The sequence below is a fragment of the Bemisia tabaci genome, chromosome 3, assembly GCF_918797505.1.
Source record: "Bemisia tabaci chromosome 3, PGI_BMITA_v3".
NCBI classification, from domain to species: domain Eukaryota; kingdom Metazoa; phylum Arthropoda; class Insecta; order Hemiptera; family Aleyrodidae; genus Bemisia; species Bemisia tabaci.
Window position 1 is genome coordinate 34,164,093 of NC_092795.1, and position 14,070 is coordinate 34,178,162.

The 14,070-nt window shown below is 35.5% G+C and overlaps 1 protein-coding gene across 1 annotated transcript; it reads right to left on the reverse strand.

Moving 5' to 3' along the window:
• Window positions 1–2,919: 2,919 nt before the first annotated feature.
• gcl (germ cell-less) lies at window positions 2,920–12,401 on the reverse strand. Its single transcript, XM_019061169.2, has 9 exons — window positions 11,922–12,401; window positions 10,788–10,911; window positions 9,767–9,863; window positions 9,203–9,354; window positions 7,950–8,080; window positions 7,178–7,359; window positions 6,013–6,220; window positions 4,211–4,432; window positions 2,920–3,252 (listed from the first exon to the last, which is right to left on the reverse strand). Exons 1-9 carry the CDS (start codon window positions 12,068–12,070, stop codon window positions 3,069–3,071), a joined length of 1,449 nt encoding a protein of 482 aa, XP_018916714.2. The 5' UTR covers window positions 12,071–12,401; the 3' UTR covers window positions 2,920–3,068.
• Window positions 12,402–14,070: the final 1,669 nt, after the last annotated feature.

Sequence of the window (14,070 nt, forward strand, 5' to 3'; positions counted from 1 at the left end):
TGCACCAAATGGGAGATCCCTTGGAGGAAAAGTTTTTGCAAAACACAATTTTTTATCTGAATGAGAAAATTTCCTGATTTTTTAGAAAATACGAATGTCAAGAAACTAATGGTCTCCAAGATTCCTGTGCTCAAACCATTTGTATGAGCATAACCAAATGCATTGTACATTGATTGAAAAGAGAAGATCAAATAGGGGCCGAAAGTCCTTCAGATTTTAACCCATATTTCAATTGAGTATTTTTTACTGAAATTGAAGAAACAATTTAATTGGCTCTGATCTCCTAAGTCTGATTTTCAACTATTGCACACAATTTTTCCCGAATTTTGAGTTTGGTTCAGACTATGTCCAACATCATGAGTGGCGGTAGCCACCACCGGGCAAGTAACCTATCCTCCAACAATTGGCAACACAGCACGGCCCGGTCGAGGCAACGACACCATAGTTACACGAACTTGGCTTATTTGGGTTTTTAGTTGCGGTTCCAAAAGCTTTTCAAAGCATAAGAATAACAGGCACACATTTGTTGAAAATACGCAAACAGAAAATATTAAGTTAATATAAATGCGAAAATAAACAAAGAAATAGAAGAACAGGATTGGAGCTTTTAGTCTACTCATTTTGAGTCATACAAGCGTAAACCACTGGCAAATTATGACACAAACTTTTTTCCTAGCAGCTCTCGGAAGTGGGTGAAGACTTCCTCTCTTAGATATGCTTAGGGTGTCCTGAAAGTCTTGTCACCAAGTCTCTCTCTCGGCTGTGAACAGACGCTGAAAAGGTCATCAAGGCTTTGTCTTCGTAGGTAGAGGCCCAAGGTTTTTGGGACACCCAGGGGGGTTTTTGGGTTTGGGGTTTGTATTTTGGCTGAGGCATCCAACACAAACTCTTTCAAAAAAATATTGAAAAAATACATTTATTTAAGAGGACTAAAAAATTAATAACAAAGTTTCCCACGTTTATCCAGTCTAAAGTCACTCGTTTCTAGGAAAAAAGAACGTGTCACAATTATTTCTCTGAAGTCAAGAGCTAATCAACATGACGGGGGTTTTTTCATACAGATAAAAATCAAACTGAAAACTCAAAAAAAAACTAAAGGAAGAGGAATCTGAAAGACATAACATAATTCAATCAAACATCACTTGAATAATTTACAAATCGACTTGTCTTGGTATTCCGTTTGGGGAACATATTTCTTTTTTTTTCTTTGGAAATGAAGGTAGACAGAAACAACAAAGATTTATTTGAAAAATCAAAAGGAAGACAAAGGAAAGACAGCCTTGTTTCAAAGGCAGTACCCTTAAGATTTTGTGCTCTCTCACCCTCAACCTAGTTTTGGAGTCCACAAAAGTAGAGGAAGTTTACAGAAAACTCCCTTAAGCCCAAATATTGCTGGTTGCAGCTGTCCGCAAATCAAATAAGCATAACCTATAATGATGAAAATAAGTAAATCAGAGCCCTTCTGCATGACTTTCAGCCATTGGCAATCTGAACGAGACTGTTATTGGCGAACAGCAGATTGGGATAAAAAACCCTTTTAGCCGGCTTGATATTTCCTCTCACAATATTCAAATCAAATGTTTGTAACTGTAATTCATATTAATTAAAAAAATATGTCTACATGCCAATCGTTAAATAAATTAAAAATATCCTGGAAAAATTTTTGGGGATACAAAAAACTTCTACTTTTGGAATTGTCAATTAATTCAAAAGATTTTCTGACTAAAATCTGAACTCTCTTTCTATTTAAAGAAACATCTGCTTACTTTAAATCAATTTTATAACCTGCAGTACTGTAAAAAGAAAAAAAAAAACTTAGGTTGACACGCTAATAAACCTTGGTAAATTTCAATTAACTGAGTTATAGTTTTTTCTAAACTTACGAGTAATTTTATAATAATAGAAAACTTCTAACATGTTGGATGCTCAATATTGATAAATATACTTGTGTAGAGAGATTCCTATTGCTTGGCTGTATCAAATGGCTGATAGGAGGATAAAAAATTCACCTCAACAGAAATAACTTTCAGAAATTGGCGAAATTATAGATAAAAAATATTCTGATAGAAGCCCTGTCCAAGCATGGAAGGTCCATTTTTTTCCCAAAACAACAAATGTATACAAAGTTCCAATGAAAATCAGAACATACCCTTACTACTGTTGTAAAAAGCTAAAATTGCTGTTACGACTGTTCAAAATAGATTTTTTTTGGTGGAAAATTTCACTTCTTCTTGGTATGGGCGCTTGATGCATCCATTAATTTACATTCATTGCGTAAAAGTAGAGTACCTTTACATCTAGGTGTGACCTCCAATACTAGATAGGTTATTACTATCCAGAATCTGCATAATGATTGCTTTGCAGATGTTTCATACCACCTATTGATGCACTGAAGGCTTTTTTAACCACATGCAGACCTCAGGAAGAATTACTTCAGGACTTTGAATTACACAAGAACTTATTTGAGAGGCTAATACAGTAACAGAGTGATGAAGTAGCTGATTGGGCATAAATATTAAATGGCATGAAATAGAAGACAGAAATGTGAATTGAAAACTTTTGTGAAACATTGTATGAAATTTCATGTGACTGTGAGACTTTTGAAAAATGGGAAGTATCCATCTCAGGAGTTGGGTGCGCAACTAGATTTAGAAACACCTTACTTCTTGGAATTTCATTTCCCTTAGTGTGTGAAACATTAAAAAACGAAAAAAAAGTTACAGAGCAATTCTAGCAGACTTCCGAATATTTTTAGCACTGGGACACAATCTGCAATCCAAAAAGTACATCTTTTTCATTGTATTTCATACATTTCCAGAAATGTTTCACAAAAATTCCACCATTTCATGTAATATTTCAACCCTTCTAATATCACATGAAAGCAACATGAATGAATAAAATGAGAAAAAAATGTTAGTCAAGGGATGTCCTCTTACGATCACAGCAAAAGAAAACACTCTTAATACTTGAAGTTAGCCATGACACGACTCGCCTCATTGGTGAAATACACCACTGTAATGGTGGCTGATCTGGGGCTTGTAAATGCCTTAATTTAAGGGAACATTGTGTTAGTTGTTTGGTTCGCTAGGTTTGATGAGCACTTTGACACTTATGACTAGTGTGGAGTTCAGTTTGAGGAACGCTTTAGGAAATTCCAGAAGCTTCATATGCGAATAGAGATTGATTTTCTCATACCCAGAGGACACCTGTCTCACCAGCTGACGATGCTGGTTAACAATATACGCTGACACCCTGAAAAACAAATATTTTGAATATTACTTGAATATTATTTAGAGTAAGATACCTAAATACAACAAATAATCAATAATCATGTAAGATTCACTAGCACAGTGCAAAAACTTCAAAAATCCAAATTCAAGAATTTTTTTGAGAAATCAATAGTACTCTTGCTTAGGATATCAAGATACTTTGTTCCTAAAAATCCGTCAAACAAAAAATAAGATTGATGGCTGTTTCTTACCACCTCCCACAATTTTGAGAATTTCTAATAGAGAATTTCCCCGTTCTTGTGAGAAAAAAGTGGCCTTAAATACAAACCATTTTCTTTAAAAAACTCTCGAGAATGCATCTGAAGTTTTCCATTGTAACATACATATCGACGGTGAAAGTCGGCAATCACATAACTCGTTTGCGGTGTCTGAAAATCTCCGCCTCTACGTCATTTTTTTAAAGGAGAACAAATTGATATTATTTCTTGAAGTTTTTGCAGAATTTTCTTCGCATTGAGAAGAAAAATCATGACAGTTTTAAAGAATTGCCGTTGAATAGTTTTCCATTTAAAAAATAAAGTATGACAGGAAGTCTGCGACGTCGCAAACCGAGTTATGTGATTGCCGACTTTCACCGTCGATATTCTCAAATTACTTCAAGGGGTATAATTTTAAAATGTTTTTCTTGGGGACTGGAAATTTTGGCCCTTACTGGTTGCTGGAAGTGGCAAGACTCCGCCACCAATCACAGGCAACCTCTTTCTATTAATAAAGATTGGAGTGACCATCTAGCCAATTGATAAATTGCTCCTCTTCTTTCCTCTTTGGAAGATTGCCTCAGATTGAGAATCATAGATGAAAAGCGGTTTACCTTCAAAATGAAGTAAGAATTGTAAGATTAATTAATGTGATTCACTTGCCCACAAAAAACACAGCCAAAGACCACAGAATACAGATTGAGAATAAATTAAAATGCTTACTTATAAAACAGGAACGTGTTTAGGTAACCAGTTCTGTATGGCATGTAGTTATCGAAAGCATAGCTTCGCCCAACTGCGATGCCATCTTGACTGACTGTCCACAGTAAATGGAGACCATGGTCAAAGTTATTCCACTTCCAAGAACAACACTTTGTGTAAGTGAAGACTCGACCATAGCGTAAGCAAGTTGTGTTGAACTCCTCTTCAGGAACGTCTGGGGCTCTGGAGCAAATGATAAAATTAACAAAAATAGAATTATTAAGTTTGAAAGATTGAGGAGCATGAAAAAAAGCATGATGCATAAACAACATTTTTTGACACTCCTTTGGATGACCTAGGGCTGTTCTATCGGTAGTCGGTAAGCTACCGAAACAGTTCCGTTTAGAAAAAGTTACTATAAGAGCGCTCTTGCCGATAGCGATCAGAGTTTTCGGAGCTGGCGAAAATAAGCTGTTGCCATTTGTACATCTATTTTACACGCCGCCGCGCCAGGCAATCTGATAAACCTGAACGGGGCAACAATGCATTGAACGCTAGCTCTTAAAACTCCGATAAGGCCAGCTGTTGTCAATATCATCGCCACTGTCGGTACTGCCGCCAGTTTCAATAAGAGACGATGTTGATAGTGTTCCGGCAAGAATTCGTTTGAACACCCCTAGGATGACCTCAAAATTGTTTTGATTGATTACTCATACTTGATCCCTTCTTGTTCCAAATTTTTGAATCATAAAAAATTTAGGGGAAGGGATGAAAGTTAGAACCTGTACAACTGGGTGTCTTCTGAGCAAAACAAGATATAGAGTACATTTTTCACTAAATATTACCTACAATAGCGCTTCTTAAGGTTCTTGAAGTAAAAATACTGAGGTTTTGTATTCAGATTGGGTCCTGTACATTTATCCAGTTTTCGGAATAAAGATATTTTGTTTCAACATCTAAAATACAAAAATCTTAATTATAGATCTAAACTAAAACCAGTTTTTTAAAGTGGCTGCTTTATTCCTCATTGAATGGATGGTCCATGGTCATGGATTCTAAGGAAACAGACAGTTCAGCAGTTACAAAGAGTCAAAATTGATAAAAAGCAAAAACCAAATGAAAACAATTCAACATCCTCTGGGTTCAAGTTTTGTTAACTTCGCTTCTTCATCATTGCCAAACTTTTCCTCAGAGTCAATAACCACTCAATAGATTCAAAATAAGATTACTAATTTAAAAAAATTAGTTTTGATTCAGATCAATAATTAATATCTTGGTGATTAAGATTCTTCAAAAAAAAAAATTTCCTCACTTCAAAAATTGAAGAAATGCACCGAACACAACCTGAAGATAATACCTTTCGATTTTCACCACAAAAACCTAGAAATTCGTAATTTTAGACTATTTTTGATGAGAATCGTACCTCAATATCTGATATCATTCAGAGGATAATGAGTTCAAAGGTTTTGACTTTCAGCCTTTTCCCTAACGCCCCCCTTTGCGAATTTGTTTTAAATCTGAAAATTTAGGAAAGGAACGGCTCGAGTAGGAATAATCAATGATAAAATTTGGAGAACTTCAAGAGGGGTGGCAAAAGAGGTTGTTTTTGCATCATGCTCTTTGAGAGAGAAACAGCATAAGTTGAGAGCGTAGACAATATTCTATGGGATAAGCAGAATCAAAATAATCCTTGTGGGCCTAAAGGTCTTCATACTCATCCTTTCTCTATTTCGATTACTTAAAAAGTTTATTACATAGTTTTAAAGTTATTTATTTCATCAAAAATTTATAGTATATATTAAAATATTAGAGTGCATATATACCTCGGTACTCGGGCAACAATTTGATTCACTTTGAGGAGGTCCTTCCAGTGTTCCTCAAAATATGAACTGAACCATGACTTTGGTAAAATGTTATCTTCCTTCAAGATTTCAATATCCTCATAATGAAGAACTATGTCTCTCAAATGAATGCTCCTGAATAGTTCTACGTACTGCTTGCCATCTGCAGTGTCAAGATAGGCGACACCGTCTGAAAGAGAGAGAGAGACAAAAAATAATGAATCTATAAGGGAGGGGTACAATAAGTTTTTTTGCCTCCTCATTTTTTTTGATAGCCTTTAAATATTTAAAGGCTGCCTTCACACTGTTGTCCACATAAGACTTCCTTCACTATACATTTTTTGAGACAGCCTTCACATTACTGTTCACACAAGACTGTACACTTCACTATTCTCTTTGCATAAAAAGCAAAGTTCACAGTTTCCTTTGCTAAAAGTAATGCCCTTAGCAGTTCCCCTCTGAAAGAATAACATGTTCAATAGTTTGATTTACTAAAAGCCGCACCTTCACAATTTTTCCCCTTTTTCCAGTGCCTTCACATTTATGAAAAGCCCTCTTCGATGACCTTCGCATTTTTATCGCGACTGGATGGGTTGTTCAGTTGCAGAAGTTTTGCACCCCTGATAGGGTGAATACTTTGGCTTTTAGCCTTAATTCCTGATTATATCTATTTAAATTTATTTAATTTTTTTCCTTCATTTTCAGAATTTAAAGATGAATTATTACTTGAACAGCAGAATGCAAAAAGAAAGAAAATTAATTCTTTTAATAATTAGGACTTGAAAATAAATTAAAAAATTAAATTCATTGCATTTATGCCTCCTTCAAAATTATGACCAACAATTTGATTAAAAATTACTTGAGTTCAAATTTGGAATTTTGAATTTGATTTGATCAATTTTTATTCATAATTAATTTTGATCAATTATTACTAAAGTTTCCCGAAATATTGATATTTTGAAATAGCCGATTGAAAATCACTGCGAAAGATGTTACATTTTGGTTTTGATCTTTTATTTTTTGTGATACTAAGTGTATTTAAGAGCAAAACTTGCTTTTACTGCAAGTCAATCAATTTCATGTATAAATAATCTCTGAGATCTATGTGCTCCCATTCATAATAGGTAATAACATTGACAGTGCTGACCGTTAGGAAGTGTTCTAAAAAAATTATGGACAGTTGCATTTTCGTCAAAACTGTTGGCTTGAAATTCTAAGTCTTTCTCTATCTGCATGAACAACCAGGATCGTAGAAGTAGATAAAGTGAAAATTCTGTTTGGACCACACACAAATCGTCATGCGTCAAAAGTGATATCATGAGTTCCAAGCTGAAAAAGAAAAAAAACCGAATGAAGTATAGATAGAGAACCAAAAATAAGACAGCTCAATCCAAGGCGGATAAAGAATGGTGGTCGCATTTCGTACCCTCTGGACGTCACACGGTATCGGGTGGTATCGGGTACATCGGGTACATGAGCTGGCCGAGGCCGGGGGGGCCGACTCAACCTCGGATTGCACGGCATAACCCGTACCCTCCTGACGTCACATCGCTTCAAGATGGCAGCCAAAATCGAAATGCGACCACCATTCTTTATCCGCCTTGAGCTCAATCATGTTCAGAATTTTGGCTGAATCAGACTATGAGGACCTCATCACACAAATTTGAACTCAGCAGCGATTTAAGGCTTGAAGAGCCTACAGCAATTCCAACATAGAAATCTGAATTTTTGGAATGCTCTTGCACTAGTCTAATATAAAAACAAATTCTGAATACACTTTTGTGAAAACTTTTTTCAGCCATTTTGGCTGAAGCCATTCAAAGAGTTTTACATAAAAGGTGGCAAACTCATTTGATTGAAAAAGATTGATTGATTTAATTTCACTCAGTTAATTTATATTTATTAAAAGAGAATATTACCTTATTTTTTGTAATCTGTCAAAGTTACATGAGTAGTAAGTGATGAGGTTTAACAAGAGCCAGCTAAAAGCTGCATCTTTCAAGTCTTGTATGCCATACATGCATGCAACTTCATAATATGATAGAACAGTCTGAAACACACAAACAGTTAATTGAGTTTCATTTTTTTAAAAATACCCTTTTGAAGATCATACGAGTGGAAAAACACTGCAAGGAAAAATTTAGTTCTGGAAAACTGCATTGTTTTTTGAGCCCTATATTTTGAATATTTTTCAGGTAAGCTGGCATGTGAGAGGAATTACATGAATCATCACCTCTCTAATACTGCTGTAATTGTTCAAATAAATGGACTACTAGACAGGGTAAGAAATTAAACACTAGGTACAGCACATATCTTCTGATCCAAATTTCATGTTGAGCACATCAAAACTTCCAAAATTAACTGAAAAGTGAGAATTAATCTTGCGTAGTGTGCATTGTAGCAGTAAATTCTAATTTCCAGCTAACAAAAAAAGCATGATGATGGCTAGGGAACAAGACCGCCTCTCAGAAAACTGACCGATTTTACAGGACGAAGAAAAAACTTCAGTCATTTTTGTAATTTTGAGGTTAGGTTTGCAATTTTTTTGGTACATAATAGTATCATTACAACGCTCCCATCCAGAATGGGAAGGAACTAAACACATCTGCTTGCCTATTTTATACTGTAGGAGGCGGCAAAGTTGCTAACTCATTTTAACCAAAATTTTTAGTTAGGCGGTATTGCTACTCAGCCATTGATAATTGACGTGGGCCAAATTAGGCATTAAAATCAACCTATAAGTTACAGAAATAAGAAGAGCTTGGTTTCACACCCTCCTTTTTTAATACAAGAGAACTTTAATCTTATCAAGAGAAGTTAGTGCACAGGAAAATTCTTTTATCATAAAATATACTGAGACATTACTTGTTAGTCTAGAGTTCAATTTGACTCTGCTTTTTTTGTGAGCAAAAAGTAAAAATGAACGTAGACATAAACCATCATTTTCTGACTCATGAGTTGAATCAAAGAAATTGTGAAAGGACACATGTATTGTGGTGCTTACTTGCGCACCCTGCTTAATCACCCATTGTACATACTCCCTTCATCTGGTCATACCCTTTTTTCACTAATTCAAGTGGCAGGTGATACTTCACAGTCTTGAGAATTACTTTATTTTTGTTTATGTGTCAAATGACATTCAGGAGAGAGAAATAAGACCACTGAAACTTACCAATGCATTTGTGTTCGTGATCATCAATCGAGAAACTTTGTTGATGAGTTCATCCAGTTGAAACATAACTGCAGTTGCCAATATCTCTTCACATCTGCGTGGCTTCAATGTTACTCTGTCTTGGTATAAGGACCCTAACACGATTTCTAAGGCTGCAAAAGTAGAGACAAGGCATCATGATTAACATCAGAATACCAGAAACTCAGTAAAACTCAGAAAAAGTTGTCCCCCTCCCTTACACAACCAAAAGAACTCTCTTCAATCCAACCTTCCAAAAATCTTTCAAAAATAGGCATTTGACAAGGGGTCTGCCTGTACAGAAAACAAAGCTCTGAGCTGTCAAATTTTGATGATATGATCAGAGATTCACAGTGCTTCTGAATGCTTCAGGCAGAGGTAAAAGAAGCTGAGTCAGCACACTATCACTGGAAAAGGTGGGTTTTAAGCAGGAAAAGATCTCTTTATTTTCGCTTCCGACTGACGCGCTATGGGAACTTACAGGTGAATCCTCCTGATCACCACACCCACAGTATAAGTTATTGAAAACTGAGAAATGATACTCACCGTCTTCGGTGATATTTTGATCAGTCAAGTCAATTTTGATCTGTGATTTCCCAGATTCATTCCACGATCCGGAGAACATACTTGCAAAATATGGACTCTGAAATGAAAATAAATAAAAGTAGAGCACCAAGCCAATCAAACCATTTATTTTGTAAACGCCTTAGGTGACAAACTATTACTTGTCTTGATTCTACCTATATTCTCTTTTCTTCCTGAGCTTGTGAGTAACCTGGTTGCTAGACACACAGTAATCTCATAATCATGAACCAATAACCTGATTAACAACAAGATTCTACAAGAAAATTGACATGATAATTGATAATTTGGAGTCGAAATTCAAAGTTAAATAATTTCAGAAAAAAGTCAAACACACAACTACAAGGAAATGTAATTTATAACTTAGACATAAAACTATAGGGAATCACAAAAGTATTTATTAAGACTATAATATACCATGGTTCTCAGTAAATATTATACGAAAATTTATGACATATTGATGGCTAGATGCAAAAAAAGCAAATCTCACGGGCAGCATTTAAAAAACTCCGATTACGGTTTACTTTCTTCAAGTAGAGCTTCAAGCAGATTCTGGCCAATCGATCCATGTTCTTCCTTACCGTTATAATATTGCTATCTTCACTGCTGTTACAATGTCAGATTAGCGGAGCAGCATAATAGACAGGGTTGCCACACAATTTAGAAAATTAAATTCCCTGACATTTCTCTGATTTCTCTGACACATTTTGGTGAACGATGATTGACAATTGATCAAGTGTCATATTGTTAAAAAGATATAGTTAGAAATAGTTTTCAGGAGGACTTTGCTGTTTGAAACATCACTCACTCCAGAAAGCAAATTCAGATGAAGTTACAATTTTTCCCTGAATTTTTAAAATTCCCTGATATTTCCCTGTTTTTCCTGACTATGGCAAACCTTAATAGAGACTGCTTGAATTCAGTATGACCTCTTTGCGCAAATTAAACTAAATTGGATACGATGTAAGGTTATAAATATACATACTTGCAACAGGTAGACTTTGTGAAGCTTCCATACTTTGCCAAGCATCTCGACCTCAACATCATGGTCCCGACTTTCCAGGAACAGTGTGTTGTAAATATACTGTGATGTACTTGTCAACTTTGTCCTGCAAAAACAAAGCAGAAGAGCTCAATTAGGTAAATGATCTTTTTTGGAGGAAAACAAATTTTAGGCACTGTTGGTTAACTGCTTTGTGTTGGTAAGAAAGTACTCAATCTGTTCCATGGGTTACGGAACAACTCTCTGGGTTTCGTATTTTAGTATTTCTATTTTGGAACTGAAATATTTGACTGATTTCTCAGATCATTTGGTTGCATCGACTGAAAGCAAATAATCTTGGGACAGATTTCCATTTGTCATTTTGATAAATTTTAGTTTATCTGATTTGTTGAGGTTTCCTTCAACATTTGTTGAACCATATCAAATGTTTACTGTTTCACTAAATCAAAACCGAATGAAGATAATAGAAAGGAAGCAATTGTTGACAATGAAGTAATTTTTACTAAAACTTGTTCATGGCTGACTTTACCTCAGTAATTTCCCCAAGATGCATGACATGGGTACCTCACTGATCAATCTTCCGCAGAGATTTATCGGTGAGTTTACAAGCGCAGGGTTATTGAAAATGAGACCAAAAATTTTCATTTAAAAAATGTAACTCATTCCTTCCACGCTGTCAACAGTTGAAAGATAAATTTAAGGAGGATGACAAATTACTTGCTTACACCTGCATCTTTAGTTTCAGGAGTCGCTAGTAGCGCTTAGATTGAGTGGACTATAGACACTATTAGTGGCGATGTCATCTTAGGGATTCTCTATTATATCAAATTGGATCCAAACAATTACATTGGCATAACCTCAATCAATGCTACCAATGCGAAAAAATCGATGTATATCGCTTTTCTGTGACGTGCCACTAAGAGCGTCTATGGTGCTACCCAGCTGGCAAAATAGACGTCAACAATTTTTTACTTTTTTTCTGATGCGACCTCTAGGTGGGTGTCCGATGACCAAAAATTGCATTACAGAGGTTATGCTTGATCGGTAGCTGATGCACAACCCTGCCATTAAACTTTGCTTTTATATCACGAACATAAGCACACTACACATACAAACCTTTTTGGTTTGTCCAAAATGTCTTCTAAATCCACTTCATCATCATCGTAACAGTCGTAGCTCCTTTTCCTCTTCTTGGCGAGGGTGGAATAGAAATTGTGCACTACTTTCGGACAATAAGTATTCAGTGTACTTGATACAACTCCCATGTTTAGAAGATTATAGAGATAAAATAGAATACAGAAATTATAAGATGATCACCATGTCAAATCAACTGAAAATAGAGTATAAAGTTATCAAATTTTTTTCTCAAAAAGTAGAAATGCAGAGGACAGATTCGAACATGATCAAAATATTTCGCCTATGTGTGGGACACTTCATACATCTACAGAAATACAATGAAAAAACCGCGGGTCCAAGAAACTGAAACAATTTGATTTGAAATGAAGATATAAAAATGAATGTAAGAAACAATCAATTTCTGATAAAAAGCATCACATCACAACCACCCAAATGCAATACGATATTGCGACATCGCGAAAGATAATCAGATCACACACCATTGTTTACATGTAAATGTTTTTGAGAAAAGTAGTATAGAGCACTAGAGCAGCTGTAAAGCACCAAACGGTTAAAACGCCTGCTAGTCATACTTTACACACAACATTTTGGAAACAACAATTGCAGAGCAGCGAATTACAGGAAATATTAATTTAAACTGGACTAGTGCATGTATTTGAAAAGTGAGTTCCAATTTCTAATGGGTACATCTACATAACTAAAGTGGGGTTTTTTTTTCGTTTAATATTCCTGTATTCTCGATGGCGAACCTATACAACCGCTCTTATTTACGTTGCACAACAATAATTTCAGCTCAAAGCAGGTGCAGTTTTATTGTTAGAAAATGTTATCTCACGATTTTTTTTATAGAGAGTTCGACAATGAAACATCTCAGTGATACCTGTTCGGTGTATTTCTAAAGGATTCACACCTGTTCTAGTTATTTTTCTAACGGTGAAGGTCCCAAACAACGTCTTTAAGTTCGTGGTATTTTAAAATCTCTACTCCCATTTAATTTTTTGAAGTAGAACATTATCACTTTTATTTCCCGAATTTTTCACAGAATTTTCCTCGTCCGGAAGGAAATTTGGAAAGAACTCATTATTAGAAACTGTGGGCTAGGGTTCTTAGGGAAAAAAAGGAAAAAAATCGAGATCTTCAATAGAATCTAAACGCCATAAAACGCATCTATGATCTTTACCGAATCTTTAGATTTGGTAACGATTACGCCTTTTTAAGTTCCATCCCTAACTTATTTATACACCTAGCAGTGGGATTATCCTTTGTACTTGATGGTTTTCCGCTATTTCGAGCACTTGTGTGAGTTGTTTTTTGGCGAGCCTAAAAAGTTAATTACGATTATTTGCGGTTTCTCTCCGTGGTTTTGTGAGTTACGAAAAGATATATTTGGGGTCCATCGCGGATTAGGTACCTAAGTACTAGAAATGTTTACACGGCTTTTGCTGATGGTGCCAAAGGGTTTTCTTTTTTCTCGCATTTAGACGGATCGTAAAATAAAAATATACTTAGAAGTGTACTCATTTTCCAATTCCCTGACTTTTTTGCTGCCTCTCTAATTTTCTCTAACCCTCAAACAGGACCTCTACTCAAATGCTGCTCGCGCAATTCCCTGATTTTTCTGAGACCGACCTTCCTACTACCTGGAAAGAAGATTAAAAAACGCCGTAGGTATGAACATTCAAGTCCGCCAAAATTCCTCCCAGTAAATATTTATTTCTAAAGAAATTTTGGAATATTTTTCCTGGAAATTTGAAACACTTTCGGTAACATCACGAGCAAAATTCCCTAAAAATCGGATGAGAAAATATTTACAAATTTTCCTAAGAATTTGTGACAGGTCAAGGGAAATTTGGCAACATCTGTAGTCTCCAGCGGTATTTTTCTTGAGCACAGCAGCTTATAGACCGTATCATAGAGTACAATAGAGTCGCAAAGTACTGGAGCGGCGATGAAGCCAATCCATGAACAGGCGTTTCCGAGCCGCGTGTGCTCCGAAAATAGTGAACCATTTGCGAACCCAACGGCATTTTGTAACACGGCGGCTTATGGAGAAATCAAGAACTGCTTGTGTTTTTTAGGTATTTCATAATTCAATCAGCATTAATTTTTGCAAATTTTGCTATTTAAA

Coding starts and splice junctions, on each gene's coding strand:
- gcl (XM_019061169.2), bottom strand. CDS start 12,070: ATGGGAGTTGTATCAAGTACACTGAATACTTATTGTCCGAAAGTAGTG. Junction 10,912..11,921: donor ATTTTGGACAAACCAAAAAG/GTTTGTATGTGT, acceptor TTGTTTTTGCAG/GACAAAGTTGACAAGTACAT. Junction 9,864..10,787: donor ACAAAGTCTACCTGTTGCAA/GTATGTATATTT, acceptor TTTTCATTTCAG/AGTCCATATTTTGCAAGTAT.